At 55.4% G+C, this 17,779-nt stretch overlaps 1 protein-coding gene across 1 annotated transcript in view; it reads left to right on the top strand.

Annotated features, from left to right (window-relative positions):
- HMCN2 (hemicentin 2) overlaps window positions 1–12,593 on the top strand; it is a 154,508-nt gene extending 141,915 nt beyond the window's left edge. Inside the window, exons 87-98 of the mRNA XM_082468057.1 lie at window positions 2,130–2,279; window positions 3,706–3,843; window positions 3,944–4,065; window positions 4,399–4,636; window positions 4,780–4,842; window positions 4,953–5,075; window positions 5,767–5,901; window positions 6,986–7,114; window positions 7,673–7,990; window positions 8,954–9,073; window positions 9,932–10,058; window positions 11,062–12,593. Coding sequence (XP_082324183.1) covers window positions 2,130–2,279; window positions 3,706–3,843; window positions 3,944–4,065; window positions 4,399–4,636; window positions 4,780–4,842; window positions 4,953–5,075; window positions 5,767–5,901; window positions 6,986–7,114; window positions 7,673–7,990; window positions 8,954–9,073; window positions 9,932–10,058; window positions 11,062–11,407 — 2,009 coding nt within the window. The 3' untranslated portion in view covers window positions 11,408–12,593. The remainder of the gene's footprint in view (window positions 1–2,129; window positions 2,280–3,705; window positions 3,844–3,943; window positions 4,066–4,398; window positions 4,637–4,779; window positions 4,843–4,952; window positions 5,076–5,766; window positions 5,902–6,985; window positions 7,115–7,672; window positions 7,991–8,953; window positions 9,074–9,931; window positions 10,059–11,061) is intronic.
- Window positions 12,594–17,779: the final 5,186 nt, after the last annotated feature.

The raw sequence follows: 17,779 nt of genomic DNA, 5'->3' as shown, positions 1-17,779 counted from the left end.
CCCAGCCCAGACCTTTGTGGACAGGGGTGGGATTCCCTGCCCAACGGGACCTAAAACAACAGAAGTGTATGATCTTGCAGTTCTGGAGGGTGAAAATCTAAGATCAAGGTGTCAGCAGGGTTGGTTGCTTCTGAGATATGTGATAGAGAATCTATTCCAGGCCTCTCCCTTAGCTTCTGGTAGTTTGCTGGAGTTCTTTGATTGTAGAAGCGTCACCCCTCTCTCTGCCTTCATGATCACGTGGCATCCTCCCTGCGCTCGTGTCTGTCTCTAAATTTCCCCTTTATATAAGGACACCAGTCATATTAGGTTAGGGCCCACCCTCATGACCTCATGCTAACATGGTTACCTCTGTACAGACCCTACATTCAAATAAGATCACGTGCTCAGGTCCCGAGGGTTAGGACTTCAGCACATCCTTTTAGGAGGACACAATTCAACCCATAACAGCATCCTTGCTTTTTTAATGGAAACAACTAATTTGTACCTTGTATATGTTAATTGTAGAAAGCCCAGATAATTTTTTAAAAATGTGTGAAGAAAAAAGTCATGATCAGTTATCTCCCATAATTCACTTAGAAATAGCTCAGGTAATTATTTGAGGTATGTATTTCTACACTTTTTTTCTGAATGTAAAGAGATACACTTTTCTCTTTTTACAAATGAGGTCAGATGTACAAGCTGTGTTTACAACCTGCCATATTTTCTTACTCTATCGTGGACAGTAGCCCACAACAATAAGCCTAGCCCACACCTTCTGTAATGATTTCATACCATTCCGTAGGAACATGTTTTAAACTTAGTTGCTGTTGGCTTCATTAAATAAACAACAGGTTTGTGGGGTTTTTTTTTTTTTTCCAGTTTCCCCTCCAGAAACCATCCTGTGGTGCACATCTTTGTGTGCTGGACCGAATATTTCTATAGGATAAATTCCTTCAAGGGACGTTGCTATATAAAAGATATTCGAAGGCGTCGAGGCCCCCTAACTCTCTCCCTCCTTTCCCATAAGTCTGGGGAGGGGTATCCTGGCCTTGTGGGGGAACAAGAGGCTGCTGAGTCACCTCATGTCTGAGAAGGTTGCCAGCGGCTTGTCATTCCTGGCCTCCAATTTCCTGTCCCCTTCTAAAACTGCCAGGGTCATGCTGCTGCCTTCTTATCTGCTGTTCCCAGCTCCTCCTTACCCCCTTATTACAAGGCCAGGGGAAGGTTCATGGCCTTTTCCTGTCCCCCCCATAAATCCCAGAGCTGCGGATATTGACGAGAGACATCCCAGATGGGCATCAAATCTCATCAAACCCCAGCTAAGGGCTGCAGGAAATGGCATTGCTTCCTGGAATCCAAAATTAACCAGCCCCCTGATCTATCCACTTAGGATCTTGGCAGTTGAGTGTTGTATGTTATTTTTTTGACAGATCATTGGCAATTTGTTGTCAATTTCCCCCGAGGGCTGGTGAGTGGAGAGTCAGGCTAGCTTCTGTCTCTTGCCATCTGTCCAAACGAGACAGCTGGCCCATTAGCCAGAGGAAGCATCCCCCTGTGCCTGTACAATCCATTTGATTAGTGCTGAAGAGCATCTGCTAGCAGACTGCCTGACGGCTGCTAGAAATTCAGCCCACCCCAGCCGGGCCAGCGGCAGGGCAGCCGGAGCCAGGGCCAGTGACGGAATGGGAGGTGTTCAGGTGGCAGCATTCATTTCCTGGCCCGGTGCCCTGCCTCTCCTCCCTGGCTCCTCCAGTGTGCCAGGCCCCCCGCCCCCATCACTTGGCATTTTAGAACCCAACAGGTCTTTGGTGCATCTGTGGTCCCACCTCCTCATTTTATAGATAAGCCAACTCAAGTGTGGCTTGGGGGGCCGGACTTGCCCAGGTTTTCAAGAAGGTGATGGCAGAGCCAGAATTAGAAGCTGGCACCACCCCTGTGTGGGGCTCCTCTTAAATGTGTCCCTTCTCTCTCGAAGCCAGGATCTCCTGAGTGTTGAGTTCATCACCCATTAGCTGTGTGTCCTTGGGCAAGTTACTGCCCCTCTCTGAGCCTCAGTTTACGCCTTCATGAAATGGAAAACAGTACCTACATTTCCCTGAGGGCACAGAGGTGGATAGTGTCCCTCTTGTTCTCTTCCTTCCTCACAGGGGAGCCCCGGGGGAGCCGGGGCAGCATGATTGGGGTGATCAATGGGCAGAAATTTGGCATAGCTGTCCTCAACACCAGCGTGCAACAGGAGGCACGTTCTGGGGTCACCACCCTCTGCAGCAGCGTCAGCCACATCCCTGCGAGTGTGGGTAAGTGGGGGCCAGAGCATCTCCTGCATCTGGGGACCCTCCGACCTGAGCTGAGTCTGAGCCAACGTGGGTCGAGGTGCAGGCCACTTCCTCTCCACCCCACAGCCCCCAACCAAACAAAACAACTGCATTTAAGATCAGCCCGAGAGCGCGAAATTACCAGTATTATGTGAATGCAGGGTCAGATTGTGACTTTTGAAACCACTGATTGCTATGTGAGGTTTTCTTCCCACTGTTAAGGCAAGAGCTGCTAGCGAAGTGAAGGGATCACTAGTAAGGAGTAAGGGATATGGGCTGCAGGGGACAGAAAAGGGGAAGGAAACGTGGAGAATAAAATTAGCTAGAAGGCCCAGAGAACCAAGAAATGTCCACTTTCAAACAGATTCATAAAATAGTGTGTCCTAAGCAAATGGAATGTTCTGGAGAGACATTACAGATGCTGCTGTAATGGACCCTGCCGTCTCACCCTGCCCAGGGGGTCCTGCATCCCCTCATGGGGGTCCAGAGCAGGGAGAGGGCAGTGTTGACAGGGGCTTTGCTAAAAGCAGCCCCTCCAGAGCTGCCCTTGACCACAGACTGTGTGAGCAGTGGGGGGTCAGGGGACTGTGGCCTGGGGGGATCACTCCGGGCTGGCTGTCGGCAGGGAGGGAGTGAAGTGAGACACTGCCCAGGTGTGGCTGCTTCTTCCAGCTTCAGGAGCAGGAGCCATGGAGAAGCATCTGGCTCCAGACCAGGCGTGCCTGGCTCTGTTTAGTGGAAGCAGAGGCACAGAGAGGCCGAGAAGTTTCTGCTCCCAGGGACAGGGGCCCAGCTGGCTCCTGTGAACATCAGCCCTCTTGTACCTCTTCTGAGCCAGCAGTTTGGCTGAGAAGCTGGACCATCCCTGGCCCCAAGCAAACAGCGTTCCCCCTTCCCCAGTCCCAGACCCCACCTGCCCTGAGAGGAGGGCCGGGCATCGTGGGAAGGTCTGAGAATCCGTGTCCAGGGCACTTTTGGGCTCTTTTTTCCAAGTCAGTGGTTTAGAACGATCCTCCCTCTCCCAGGCTCTTCTGGAAGGTGTCTGCAAGTTAGGAGACAGTTGATTTTCTACTTGGTCCGGCATGCGTGTAGTGACGGTCGATGCAGTCCCATGCTGTGTGGTGACTCAGTAGCCCTCAACATTTATTGAATTCAGTTGAATATTAAAGGCACTTCTTTGTATAAATATATTTTGCTCATTTTCACAGCTACTCCACGAAGTAGTTTTCACCACTTCCCACCTTCTGATCTGATTACCGGCCCAGGCAATCACGGGCTAGGCCTGGGTAGGGAGGGAAGGGGCTGGGCTCTCCTGGGGGCAGTAGGGAGCTGCAGAGGGATCTCTAGCAGGAGAGCGGCTGCCCTCGGGGTCTGGCTCTAGCCTAGCCTCTGTGTCCACCCCGTCCAGGGCCTCTGATGCGGGTGCTTGTGGTCACCATCGCCCCCATCTACTGGGCTCTGGCCAGAGAGAGTGGCGACGCCCTGAACGGCCACTCCCTGACGGGCGGCCGCTTCCAGCAGGAGTCGCATGTGGAGTTTGCCACAGGTGAGCGGGGGTCTCCCCAAGGTTGGCCAGGTGGGGCTGAGGTCTGAGCCCAGGGCCTCTCCCCCGAGGTGACTCCAGGCTGGGTGGGGATGGATTGCAGGGGAACTGCTCACGATGACCCAGCTGGCCCGAGGCCTGGATCCCGATGGCCTCCTGCTCCTCGACGTGGTGGTCAATGGCATCGTCCCCGAGAGCCTGGCGGATGCAGATCTGCAAGTGCAGGTTGGGGGAGAGCCCTGGGGTGTGCAGATGGGGAGCACGAGAGAGAGTGGCGTGTCCTGCCCCAACCCTCCCCGGGCAGCCGGGCCCACTTTCCTTCCTGACTCCCCAGCGGGGTCTGGGGCGTGGCCTGGCTGGGCTGCGGGGAGGACGAACCCCGCAGCAGGGGGAGGCTGTGGCCCAGCTTCGCAGACAGCTCGAGGGTGCCCAGCTGGTTGGAAGAAGAGCCGAAAGGCCCACCAGACCCACACCCCAGCATCCGCACTGGGGGCTGAGGGCCCCTCGGCCCTTGCAAGTTGATATCGTGATGTCCTCCTCCCCACCCGCCTCTTCCAGGACTTCCAGGAGCAGTACGTGCAGACGGGGCCCGGCCGGCTCTTTGTGGGCTCCACGCAGAACTTCCGGCAGGAGAGCCTCCTCTCGTTCCTGCGCTGCAACCACAGCATCCGGTACGACGTGGCCCGGGGCCCCCAGCCCCAGCTGGTGCAGCACCTGCGGGCCTCCGCTATCAGCTCGGCCTTCGACCCTGAGGCCAAGGCCCTGCGCTTCCAGCTCTCCACGGCCCTGCAAGCTGGTGAGGCCCCCGTCCCGTCTCCACCCCCCACTGCCCCAGCCAGACCCTGCCAGGGCCCCCAGATGGGCCTGGGCTCTCTATCCCCGGGCACCTTGGGCACTGGGGCCCTCGTGTCCTCAGGGTCTGTCCCCTTTGCCTAGCAGGAGAGAATGAAGTCGGCTGCCCAGAGGGCTTTGAGCTGGACGCCCAGGGAGAGTTTTGCTTGGGTGAGCACGCCTCCCCACCCCGGCAGGGACGAGGGAGGCCTCAGCCTGGGAGGGACTGAGGGCTGGAGGGCCTGTGAGCGCAGACCACCGGACCTCTGCCCACCCCGCAGACAGGGACGAGTGCTCGGGCAGTCCCAGCCCCTGCGCCCACTCCTGCCGCAATGTGCCCGGCCGCTTCTCCTGCTCCTGCCCAGCTGGCTTCACCCTGGCCAGGGACGAAAGGACCTGCAGAGGTGAGTGGACCCCAGGTGGAGAGGCTCGTCTTGGACCTGGCCCAGGTGTACTCAGGGAGATTCCGGGGCTGGGACCCTGGCCAGGGGGCACATCCCTCAGGGGATGTAAGCCCTGTTCCCACTGAGAACTTCTTATTTTGAGGGCCACAGAGGGGAGAGGCTCAAGTACTGAGGGGCGATGGGGCTCTCTAAAGACATGCATGTGGCCACCGCGTGCTCACGGCACGCACACCCGCTGAGCCTGGACGTGGCCTCAGAAGCTTTCCCAGCCCTCGGCGGGCATCTCCAGTCCACCGGGCTTGGAAGTGAGCTGATACCATCTGGCCCTCTTGCCCTGCTTGCCCCCGTAACGAGGTTGCTGGACGATAAATCTGACCCTGAGCCGCTGTCTGGACTCTGATCCCGCACCTGTGTCCCTCCATCCCACCAGTGGGGCCTGGCGTGGCCGAGTCTCTTTGGGGCACCCAAAGAGCCTTGTCTGCAGCCTCACTTCAGATGCTACCGGCCAGGCCCGCCAGGTCCCTCAGAGGAGGCTCTGTGTTTCTGGGGGTGCCGAGAGGATGGACAGAGCTAGTAGGAGGGGTGGGGACCTTCCTGCCAGGGGCTTCTGGGCCTAAGGACAAAGCCTGTGTGGGTAGGCTGGGCCTGGGGACAAGTGTTCATGCAGCCCCTGCCCCCGTCCCCCCCACAGATGTGGACGAGTGTGCGTGGGAGGCCGATCCTTGCCGAGAGGGGCAGCGCTGCGTGAACCTGCTGGGGTCCTACCGCTGCCTCCCTAACTGCGGGCCTGGCTTCCGGGTGGCCACTGATGGAGCCGGTTGTGAAGGTGACGGGGGCGTGGTGCCGGGCTGTCCCGACTCCCGGGAACCCAGTGGTTGCCAGGGTTCAGCAGAGGGCATGCTGTGTGTCACTGGGACGCTGGGCCTTCAGGGAAACCGGCACTCTCTTGGCAGAAGGAGTCGAGTGAGGCCGGGGAGAAAGCCCGAGCTGCGCTCAGGAGGTCGGGGTCCCGACCCAGCCTGGCTGCTGGTGACTTGAGTCCCTTTGGCAAGTGTCTTTTCCCTTCTGGGTCTCAGGTTTCTCATCTGTCTGATGAAGGGGGACCAGGTCAGGGATGGCAAACATATGCTACCTCTCCTGCCACTTCCCCTCTCTCCCCTCGTGGGTCAAGGTCCAGCCCACAGGCAGCCTCTGACTCCTTCTCAACACACCTTCTCCAGCTGCAGTGGCTGCTGTGAATCAGTTGCAGTGGGCCTTTGAGACAAAACCTAGGTGCCACCCCTGGATGGGTGACCTCTAGGGTCCTTCCTGTTCTAGCATTCTAGGCTTTCATGACTGTGGGTCCTCCTGGTTTCCCCAAGAGAGGCCGTCAGTGGAGGGGGAGAGCGTGGTGAACTTGGACTCAGAAGAGGCAGTCATCCCATTTCATCCCATTTCTAGGGCTCCTGCCTGCCTTCCTCCCGCCCTCCCTTCCTTCCTTCTCACCAGTTTTTGAGCTCGGCCCATACACCAGGGTCCTAAGCCCTTCACGTGCATCATCCAGTTTTCTCCCCATGATCCCATGAAGGAGTCCTATCGTGACCCCTTTTTACAGATGAGGAAACTGAGGCTCAGAGAGGGAGAGTTACTGGCTCAAGGATCAAGAGGCATGGCAGAGCTGAGTCCAAACCCAGGACTCTGCCTCCAAAGCCCACCTTTTAAGCCCCTTCCTTCTTTTGAACCCAGAACCTTCTTACCCTCCAAAGCTGGTATAATTAGGAAGGGTGGTTGCAAACGCTGGCATTCCTCCTGGTGGCACTGAAGTTGGAGATGGGGACGGGGATGAGGCCCAGATGCGGAGACGCATGGTATGTCCTAGGGGGAGGGACTGTGGGCTCAGCGCCCCCCCGCCCTTGCCCCTGCCTTTCCAGATGTGGACGAGTGTCTGGAGCAGACGGACGAGTGTCACTACAACCAGATCTGTGAGAACACTCCAGGCGGGCACCGCTGTGGCTGCCCCAGGGGGTACCGGGTTCAGGGCCCCGGCCTGCCCTGCCTAGGTATGGGGAGAGCCACCCTGTCCCTGGGACCTGGGTCAGCGCCCACAGCTCACAGGCGGGGATCAGTTATGACAGGGGTGACACTGAGTTCTGTGAATAGCACAGCAGCCAACACCGATTGCGTGCCCACCATGTGCCTGATCCGTGCTTTGCCTGCTGTTTCCCACCAAAACCTCACCCCCTGCCCGGCAAGGTCGCCTTCCCTGGGAGCCCAGGAGGAGGAGGCGGGTGGAGAGAAGTGGGTGGGTCTCAGAGAGGCTTTGCAGGTGGAATGGACTTCACCAGGAGGCTGAAGGGAGGGGTGCTGAGGGACATTGGGGTCCGGAGCTCGGAGCTGGGGGAGGGTGGGGCCTCTCTGAGCAGTAGAGGCTGGAGCGGGAGAGGAGGCTGGGGGTGGTCCAGGAGCGGGAGGGCTTGGAGGCAGGCCTGTGTGCAGCGAGTGAGGCAGGTAGATTCTGGGGAGGGCCGGAGAGCAACAGAGGCAGCTGGAGCCCGGTGGGGTGGCTGCAGCGTGCCCTGAGCCACCTTGGCACCCTGCCTGGGCCTGCTCCTCTCCAGATATCGACGAGTGCCAGCAGCTGCCCCGGAGCTGTGCCTACCAGTGCCACAACCTCCAGGGCAGCTACCGCTGCCTGTGCCCGCCAGGCCAGACCCTCCTCCGAGACGGCAAGACTTGCACCCCGCTGGAGCGCAGTGGACCAAACGTGACCACCGTCAGCCACCGGGACCGCTTGGTGGCCTGGCTGCGTCCCCGCGCCCCCATCCCCAGTGGGTCCTACCGCGCCTGGGTCTCCCTCCGACCGGGCCCCAGAGCCCTGAGCGTGGGCCGGGCCTGGTGCCCGCCTGGCTTCATCCGGCAGAACGGTGTCTGCACGGGTAAGACCGAGCCCCAGGCGTGCCCACCGGGGACACACCCCGCTATGTTGTCTTAGGCTCCTGGGCTGGGCGTGTGGGCACCGCGCCCGTGTTCAGAAACCCAGGGTTCACAGGGAGATCAGCTCTGTGCTTTGTAACCACCTAGAGGGGTGGGATAGGGAGGGTGGGAGGGAGGGAGATGCAAGAAGGAAGAGATATGGGAACATATGTATATGTATAACTGATTCACTTTATTATAAAGCAGAAACTAACACACCATTGTAAAGCAATTATACTCCAATAAAGATGTTAAAAAAAAAAAAAAAAGAAACCCGGGGTTCACAGGCAAGCGGGGTAGGCGGCGCAGGCGGACGGAAGCCTCCTCGCTACAAGGTTTCCTGGAGTCCTGGCTGTGCTCACTGGCAAGGGGCTTCCAAAGTGGGTGGAGTCCTTTCCAAACCATTTGACTTCAGGACGCTTTACCCAGAGGGAGGGCAGATGTTCCCAGGAACCCACTTTGAGAACATTCCTCTTGGTGTGCAGAGGTGAAGCAGTCAGGGAGGGAAGAAGTATGTTCCAGGTTGACGTGAGAACGTGAACAGGGACTGGGGGTGCTACAGGGGTAGGGGGTGTCGAGGAGAGCCCCTGGGCCCTGCGGAGACTGGCGCCGGGCTGCAGAGAGGCGAAGGGGGAGGGTAGCCTGGAGGGCGGATGGGCTTCAGCGTTGCCGCCTGGGCAGCGGGGTCTGTCCTGGGAGCCCTGTCTCCACCCCCCATGCCTTGCTGCGCATCAAGCCCAGGGACTCTCCTGACCTCGCAATCCAGGGTTGGGTGGGGCAGGGCAGGGAGAAGGCCCGGGTGCCTAAGGCAGGGACTTCCCTGGCTTGTCCTGAGCCCTGCGGTTAGTCGTGTGGCCACCTGGGCACCTGTGACTCAGTGTTTCTCTGCCCCCATCCCCCCACCCCACCCCCATGCCCCGGGCCAGACCTGGACGAGTGCCGGGTGAGGAACCTGTGCCAGCACGCCTGCCGAAACACGGAGGGCAGCTACCAGTGCCTCTGCCCCGCTGGCTACCGCCTCCTCCCCAGCGGGAAGAACTGCCAGGGTGAGCAGGAAGGGGCTTCTCTCACCCAGTCTGCTCTCTCCAGCCCCTTCCCAACCATCTCATGTGGGGAGGGGCAGGGAGGGGGTAAGTGCCGCCCCCAGGTGGCCAGAGCCAGGCCGGGGCCCATACTCCAAGCAGGAGCTAAGAAACTGCATGCGCAGGCTCTGAAACCAGCCCTGGGGGTCGACTGCTGCTCTGCTGTGTGTCACTGGGCAACTGACTTCACCTCTCTGTGCCTCAGTCTCCTGGTGAGATGGGGCTAACAGAGCCCTCCCCTAAATGTTGGGCAGAGACGTGTGGAGGGCGGGCACAGAGCCGGTGCTCGCAGCAAGGCAGCTGCTGCTGGGAGTAGCAGGGAAGTCCTCCAACGCCCAGGCCAGTGCATTTTTCCCTAAATAAGGTGCTCTGGGGTCCGGCCAGTCATGCTGCTTCTTCCCTGTAAAGCAGGAATCATGTCTCCCTTGCCAGTCTCCATCCCTCCCTCTCTGTCACGGAGGTCAGTGAATGTCCTCTGAGGGGGGGGGCTCCTACAGGGGGCAGAAGAGGATCATGGGCAGTGGCTCCTCTGGGTCCGAGGGCAGCCCTCATCTTCCCCAGCCTCTCCACCCCAGCTCTAGGCTCAGGAGGTCCCCAGAGTGCCCTCCTGGGGAATGGGGAGGTGCTAGGAGACTGCCACCTGGGCTGTCATGGGTCAGGCTGGCTGGGGACCGGGGAAGGGGCCGTGCACCTCGCTGCCCTCTGAAGGCATCTCTCTCCCACTTAACCCTCCCCCCACGCCTTCCCTGGCTCTTCCTTGGGCCCCTCCCCCCTTTGCTCCATCTTTTCAGCCCCCATCTCTTCACCCACCTCCCTGCCCAGACATCAACGAGTGTGAGGAGGACAGCATCGAGTGTGGGCCCAGCCAGATGTGCTTCAACACCCGCGGGAGCTACCAGTGTGTGAACACGCCGTGTCCTGCCACCTTCCGGCAGGGCTCCAGCCCTGGGTAAGGGCTGAGTTGGCTGGGGGCTGAATGGGGAGGATTCCCTGCCAGGATCTGGGCAGCCGACACTCTGGCTCCTGTATAGCCAGAAGGAGGAAGGAGGGCCTCCAGGAAGGCCCTGTCTCAGGCAGAGACCCTCTTAGGGTCAGTGGGTCAACCCTGCCAGGACTCCTAGGCAGGGCCCCTGAGCTCACGGGGCAGTGTGCCCTCAAGCACTTTCCTGCAGCCACTTGGGATGTGAGCTCACCTGGACAGTACCATTTCCTGCACAGTGATGCTTGGGCCATGCATGGAGCACAGGGGGCTGGGAGACGCCAGAGTTGGGAGAGAACCGGAGGGAGGGGTGCTGGGAGATGGACACACAGGGACACATGGGAACACATGAATACATTCAGGAAACTCTGGACACAGGAACACACGTGCAGGCGCATAAACCCCACCCAGAATCCCACACAAAACCCCAGGGCTCAGACACGTGCAGCTACGCAAACACAAAATACATTTCTCTCACTGTGGCTACAGACACTCCTAAACACGCACAGACATGGGGACCTTGGCTGGCACCAGCTGCAGCTGTTAGGGAAAGGATCCTGGGGTGGCGACTTGCCCCGGACTCTACTAACCAGGAAGCCTAGGCTGAGGTGGGGGGTGAGAGGGAGTGGGCGCCCTTGGCAAGGCTGAGCACAAGTCTTTGAGCACAACCCCACCCCCCCAAATCCAGAGCCCGTGACTCAGCTCTGGGGCTCCGGGGGACCTGGAGGGCTGTAAATTTTATCACCTATGGGGGACCTGCTCGGATGGGAAAGGGCACGTCTCTGGCTTCCTGGGGCCTCAGTTTGCCGCTCTCTAAAATGGGCTAACAGTGGCGCTTGTAGAGAGGCACGGGGTGCGTGAGGTGGGGGGTCAGCGCATGGCTGAACTGCGGGGGTCGGGGGTGAGATCCGGTTTATGCGACCGGGCACGCTCAGATGGCAACCCAGAGTCCGTCGGTCTGTCCCGCCCGCAGGACGTGCTTCCGGCGCTGCTCGCAGGACTGCAGCGCGGGCAGCCCCTCCACGCTGCAGTACAAGCTGCTGCCGCTGCCCCTGGGTGTGCGCGCCCTCCAAGACGTGGCCCGCCTGGCTGCCCTCTCCGAGGCCGGCGTCCCCGCCAACCGCACGGAGCTCAGCGTGCTCGATCCCGACCCGCGCAGCCCCTTCGCCCTGCGCCCGCTGCGCGCCGGCCGCGGCGCGGTCTATACCCGCCGCGCGCTCACCCGCGCGGGCCTCTACCGGCTCACCGTGCACGCCGTGGCGCCGCGCCACCAAAGCGTCTTCGTCCTGCTCATCGCCGTGTCCCCCTACCCCTACTGAGGGCCGCGATCATGGGCAGCGGCTTTGGGGCCAGCGACCTCCGGGGCTGGGGGATGGAGAGGCCCCGGCCGCACCGCCCAGGTGGCCCTTCCCCACGCCACCTGCTGTGGCAAGCGACGTCATCTTCTCCCGTCCCCGTGCGTCAGCGAGACCTGCAGCAAACACGACCCTGCGCCCAGCCTTGACCCCGGGACAGCGAGAACCCGAGCTCCCCCTATTCCCCCACCCCCCTGTGGGGGTGGAGCCCGGCAGGCAGGTGACAAAGGCTGCCCTTAGGTGGCAAAGGGCAAAGGGTTGGGGTGAAGCCTGACCAGCTTCTCCAGGCTTGCCCCAAGCCCCAGGGGAACCTGGGCCGGGACACAGGGCACCAAGACACCCGAGGGGAGGGGCAGACCCTACCCTATGGGGACGGCAGCAACTGTCACCCGCCCATACCTGGCACTGTCATCCTGAACCCGGTGTGTGTATATATACTATAAAAACGTTTGTTTTTACCAATTCGATTTCTTCATCCAGTTATTTTGCTTTGGTAAGGAGGGTCTTTGGCTGGGAGGGAGACCACCACCCTTCTGGTCCAGGAGCACCAGAGGAGGAGTCCAGGAGCCTCTGCGCTTTATTCGTAGGGTGGCTCTGGCACCTTTCTGGGCTCAGTTTACTCATCCAAAAATATGAAAATACGACAGTGTCCCCACCCCCAGGGCTGTGGGGACAATTAAATGAGAAGGAAATTGATCACACAGACAGCAGCTATCCATGGTAGCAAAAAGTAATGCCTAATTAAGAATAATTCCTAATTATATTTAATGAATTAATTAAATTTAATCATTCCATCATCCACCAAAGATTCATTAGGTCCTGCTTATGTGCCAGGCAGTGAAGGTAAAAATCCCTGTGCTTGTGAGCTTATGTTCTTCGGGGCGAAGTGTTTATAAACAGCAAGGAAATGAAGAGTGAAATGTGTACTTGTCCGTTAGTGAGGGTGCTGGGGAGAAAACCTAAGTTGGGAAGTGCGGGTTAGGGGGCAGTTTTTAATAGGCCGTCAGCGTGGGCCTCGCTGAGAAGGCGGCATCGGAGCAGAGACCTGAGGAAGGTGAGGGAGACAGCCGTGCAGACATCTGCGGGAAGGGTGTTCTGGCAGAGGGAACAGCAAATACCAGGGCCCTCTGTCAGGAGGATGCTAGGGTTTGAAGGTCTGGCAAGGAGGTTGTGGGGGGGTAGCTGGAGCTGGGGGTCAGTGGGGGGAAGGAAGAGGGAGGTGTGATTAGAAAGGTAAGCGGGTTGGGGCAGATCCTGGGAGCCTCTGGGCCTCTGTAGGGCTCTTGGCTTTGACAGGGTGAGCCGGGGAGGGACACGATTAGAATGTCTATGTATGTATGGACGTGTCTGCAGTGTGCTGGGACAGGACTCCTGAGAAGCCCAGCGCGGCTGCTCTTCTCACTCCCCCCGACCCTGTCCCTGCCCTCCCGCCTGGGCTGCCCGCAGCCCCTACCGGCTGTCCCTCAACACAGCCTCTGGCAGAAAGAGGCTGTCTCTCTTGCACGTGGTTCCGGAGAGGAGGGATCCTTTCTTCCGGCTGTCTTTGGTCAGTGTGACTCTGTCACCTACCCATTAGCATCCCCAGTCTCTCATCTGGGCAACAAGGAAAGCTGAGTTATTTCCCACTAAGGTATGAATGACCGTCAGACTTCCTAAACGGAGCCTTCCAGCAATGCTGGGGTGAACAGAGAAGGAATCTCTGTGTGCATTTTACAGATGGAGAAAAGGACACCCAGAGGGAACATGGCCCAGTCACTTGCTTGATAGGTGATGGGTTAATGGTTAGACGGGGACTCCTGACTCCCACCAACAGCCCCAACTGAATCTTCCCCGGGGCACTCCCACTTTCAAAGCTGGTTTCTTTTGAATCAGAGGTCTGCAAACATCTTCTGTGAAAGACCAGATAGTGAATCTTTTTGGCTTTGGGGAACGTATTAAACGACTCCCCTGGCCATTGCAGCGCAAAAGCAGCCACAGTCGACACACAAAGGAGGAGCGTGGCTGAGTTCCAGTAACGCTTTGTTTGTGAACTCTGACTTTGAATTCATATAATTTTCATGTGTCGTGGAAGTCTTTTTTTGATTTTTTTTCAACCATTTACAAATGCAAAAACCATTCTTAGCTTGCAAGCTTTACAAAACCAGTTAGGGACCATAGTTTGCCAATCCCTGGTTTAAAGCACAGAAGTTACCAATGGTGAAATTTCAGGCTGGGTGGGGAGAGATTCCAGGAAGGAGGGAAGCAGGGAGGGAGGGAGGGGCTTCCCAGTTCCCCCTCATACTCCGTTTGTCCAGGGCCCACCTGTAGAGACTTGACTTGGACTGAACTACCCTCTTTGTGCAGCCCTAGGGGCGATGGGTCACAACTTGACCCCTGCCGTTTGCTGGGCTGTTAATATTTTATGGAGCCAGGGACTTTGCAGCCCGTGAAAGTGTCAGCCCTGGGGCCGTGGCATTGAGCGCTGAGAACTGCTGCTCTCTCCTGCCTCCTGCACCCCAGACTCACCCTGGCCCTTCGTGTTTGTCAAAATACCATTTGTTGACTGTTCAATGCCCTATAGACCTGAGTTTATTTAATTTTTCCAGGAACTCCAGAGGCAAAGAATATTATGTCCATTTCACAGATGAGCGATGGGGGCTCAGAGAAGGTGAGCCACTTGTCCAAGCTCACACAGCATGGGGGGGAGGGGAAGAGAAGGACTTGATGCAGGCCCATCTAACTCTGCAGCCCAGGCCTCCAGCCTCCAGGCTCCCCTGCCTCCATTCTCTGAGGAAGGAAGATGGGGAGGAGAGGAAGGTCCAGGAGCGGGATGAAAAGGAGGGACATCAGCAACTCAAGACTGGAGGAGCTGCCAAGGGAGTGTGTGTTCTGTCGGCCTCCCTTCTCTCCCACCTTCTCTTAAATTTCCCATTTGAGGCTCTGAAACAGAGGCAAGTGAGAAGGAGTGATTGCTCAAAGTCCTACAGCAAGCCAGGCTGTGATTCCAAGTCTTGTGCTCCCCACTCCACCCACATCCACAGGATGGTTGCAGAGGAGAGGAGGTGCCTCCCAAGGGAGCTCAGCCAGCTCCAAAGGGGTGTTTTCCACTCTGCTTTTCCACCTGCTGCCACCATTGGCCAGGGCCCCATCCAGCTGCCCGGCCTCCTGGTGCTGTCTGACCTCTGAGGCTGCTCTGAACCATCAGGGGTAGAAAACAGCCCTGCAGGTCACTCATTAAACTCCCTGATGCAGCTTTTCCAAGAATCCACACTGGACTCTGTGTTCCTTCTGGGCGGGGACTGGCAACCTGGGGTCCAGCCCAGAGGACACTCTTTGTTCCTGGGGCCAGTGCCCAGGCCCGGACAGCAGCAAAGTGTCTTCTGGTGCCAACCATGAGACGGTTGCAGGGCGAGGTGCATGGGGTCGCTACACACCCAGGGCCCTCCACGACCTGCAAGTGCAGAGCCCTTGAGTGGCAGAGGAGAGAGGGAGGATAAGAGGGACCTACTCCACGGTTAGGTACACAGGCTGCATCTATGTTTTTAAGTTGCCAGGGGATTTAACAAGGTCACGTCCATTGAGTGTGCCCTTCAGTTCAGACAAGTTGACCCTACAGTCAGAGCTGACCCTTGGAAAAGGCACCCTGGCTGCAGTGTGGAGGGTGCATCACAGCAGACAGGAAGACAGGTGAGGTGTCTCCTGCAGAGGTATGGGTGAGAGGTGATGGTGATCTAAGACCACAGCAGTGAGGGGAATTCCCTGGTGGTCCAGTGGTTAGGACTTGACACTTCCACTGCCGTAGGCCCAAGTTCAATCCCTGGTTGGGGAACTAGGATCCCGCAGGCTGCATGGCACAGCCAAAAATAAATAAATAAATAAATAAAATAAAAAGGGGAAACAAAAAAGAAAGACAACAGCAGTGGGGAGAGGGGGGAAAAAAAAAGAAATTTTGTCTAACAGCAGTGGGGAGAGGGGGAAGGGACCAGAGCCCTCATTTTCATCTGTTTTGTTGCCAGAGATTTCAGGCAGCTACTGTGTGCCAGCATGAGAGACAGCATATGACAAGGGACCAATCTGGTGGGAGGAGGAGAAGGGGTCAGAGAAGCATCCCCAAGGAATAGTATGTGCAAAGACCGTAAGACAAGGAAGAGGTTGGCACATTGAAGAAATTGCAAGCAGGCCAGTGCAGCTGGAGTGCAGTGGGTGAGGGCAGAAGAGGAAGTACAGGGTTCTAGATTTTATCCTAAGAATGATGGGGGACCATCAAAGTCTTCATAGAAATCATTTCAATTCATTAATATTTCAGAATATATCACTAAACTTTAAAAAATCTTTTAAAAAAAGATATCTACAATACCATTATCATACTTTAAAAAATCAACAATAATTCCTTGCTATCATCAAGCATCCTGTCAGTGTTCAAACTTCCAATTGCTCATAAAGATGGTATTTCTTTTTTGCTTAAAAAAAAAAAAACCCCAGGATCCAAATAAAGTCTACATGTTATGTTTGATTACGTCCTCTGTGTGTCTTTTAACTCAAGTTCCCCTGTCTCTTTTTTTTTTTTCTTAAAAACAAACTTTATTGAGATAGAATTAGTCTGGGAATGCAAGGTTGGTTCAACACCTGAAAATCAAGCAATGTAATTTAGCACATTTACAGAATAAAGAGAAAATCATATCATCTCAATAGATGCAGAAAAAAACATTTGACAAAATTCAGCCCCTACTCATGACAAAAACATAAAAGTGAACTTCTTCACCTGTGAAAAACATCTAATAAAAACCTACAACTAACATCATACTTAATGGTGAAAGACTGAATGAATGATCCTCTAAGATCATGAACAAGCCAAGGATATCCACTCTCACCAATTCTAGTCAACATTGTACTGGGGTCCTCACCATTGGACTAAGGCAAGAAAAAAGGCACAAAGATAATACAGGGAAAGAGTAAAACTGTCTCTACTCACAGTCAACGTCATTGTCTATATAGAAAACCCTAAGGTATTTACAAAAATCTACTAGAATTCATCAGCAAATTTAGCAAGTGCAGAAGACAAGGCCAGTAAACAAAAATCAGTTGTATTTCTATATATTAGCAACAAGTGATTGGAAAATAAAATTTAAAATATTGTTTACAATAGTATCAAAAAACTTAAAATACTTAGAAATAAATTTGATGAAAGATTATCAAGACCTGTACAATGAAAACTATAAAACATTGCTTAGACATCTGAGTCAAGATGGATCTTTCGGCATTCCTATTGAAAATGAGGACATTTGTACCACCCATCAGAGATGCCCCACATGCCAGCTCTTCGTCTTCTCTAAATAAAAGACTTGGGCATTTGCCTGAGAATAGGCTTCCACCTGGCAAGTCATCCAAGGTGTCCAATAAAATATCCATCTCAAAGCTGGGCTCTGGAGCAGCCATACCTGTGACCCCAAGAAGCCCTATCTCTTCTAGCACAAGAGGTGACCTGTTCACACTGATGCCACAGATCCCAGCCCTTTCCCATAATAGCCACACATTCTTTCCCAAATAGAGCACGTCTACTCTCGCCTAGTCCATTTACAACCCCTGATCACCAGCAGGGACCTTTTTTTTTTTTTTTTAATTAATTTTTATTGGAGTATAGTTGCTTTACAATGTTGTGTTAGTTTCTGCTGTGCAGCAAAGTGAATCAGCTATACATATACATACATCCACTCTTTCTTAGATTTCCTTCCCATTTAGGTCACCACAGACCATTAAGTAGAGTTCCCCGTGCTATTCGGTAGGTTTTCATTAGTTATCTATTTTATACATAGTAGTGTATATATGTCAATCCCAATCTCCCAATTCATCCCACCTCTCCTTTCCCCCTTGGTAACCATAAGTTTCTTTCTCTACATCTGTGACTCTATTTCTGCTTTGCAAATAAGTTCATCTGTACCATTTTTCTAGATTCCACATATAAGCGATATTATGTGATATTTGTTTTTCTCTTTCTGACTTACTTCACTCTGAATGACAATCTCTAGGTCCATCCATGTCTCTACAAATGCCACTATTTCATTCCTTTTTATGGTTGAGTAATATTCCATTGTATATATGTACCACATCTTTATCCATTCCTCTGTCAATAGACATTTAGGTTGCTTCCGTGTCCTGGCTATTGTAAATAGTGCTGCAATGAACATTGGGGTGCATGCATCCTGTTGAATTCTGGTTTTCTCCAGATATATGCCTAAGAGTAGAATTGCTGGGTCATATGGTAGCTCTGTTTTTAGTTTTTTTAAGGACCCTCCATAATGTTCTCCACAGTGGCTGTACCAATTTACATTCCCGACAACAGTGTAGGAGGGTTCCCTT

The sequence above is a fragment of the Balaenoptera physalus genome, assembly GCF_965194825.1.
Source record: "Balaenoptera physalus genome assembly, chromosome: 7".
In the NCBI taxonomy this organism is placed as follows: domain Eukaryota; kingdom Metazoa; phylum Chordata; class Mammalia; order Artiodactyla; family Balaenopteridae; genus Balaenoptera; species Balaenoptera physalus.
Note: the sequence above shows the minus strand (reverse complement) of the source record. Positions and strands in the feature narration are given on the sequence as shown.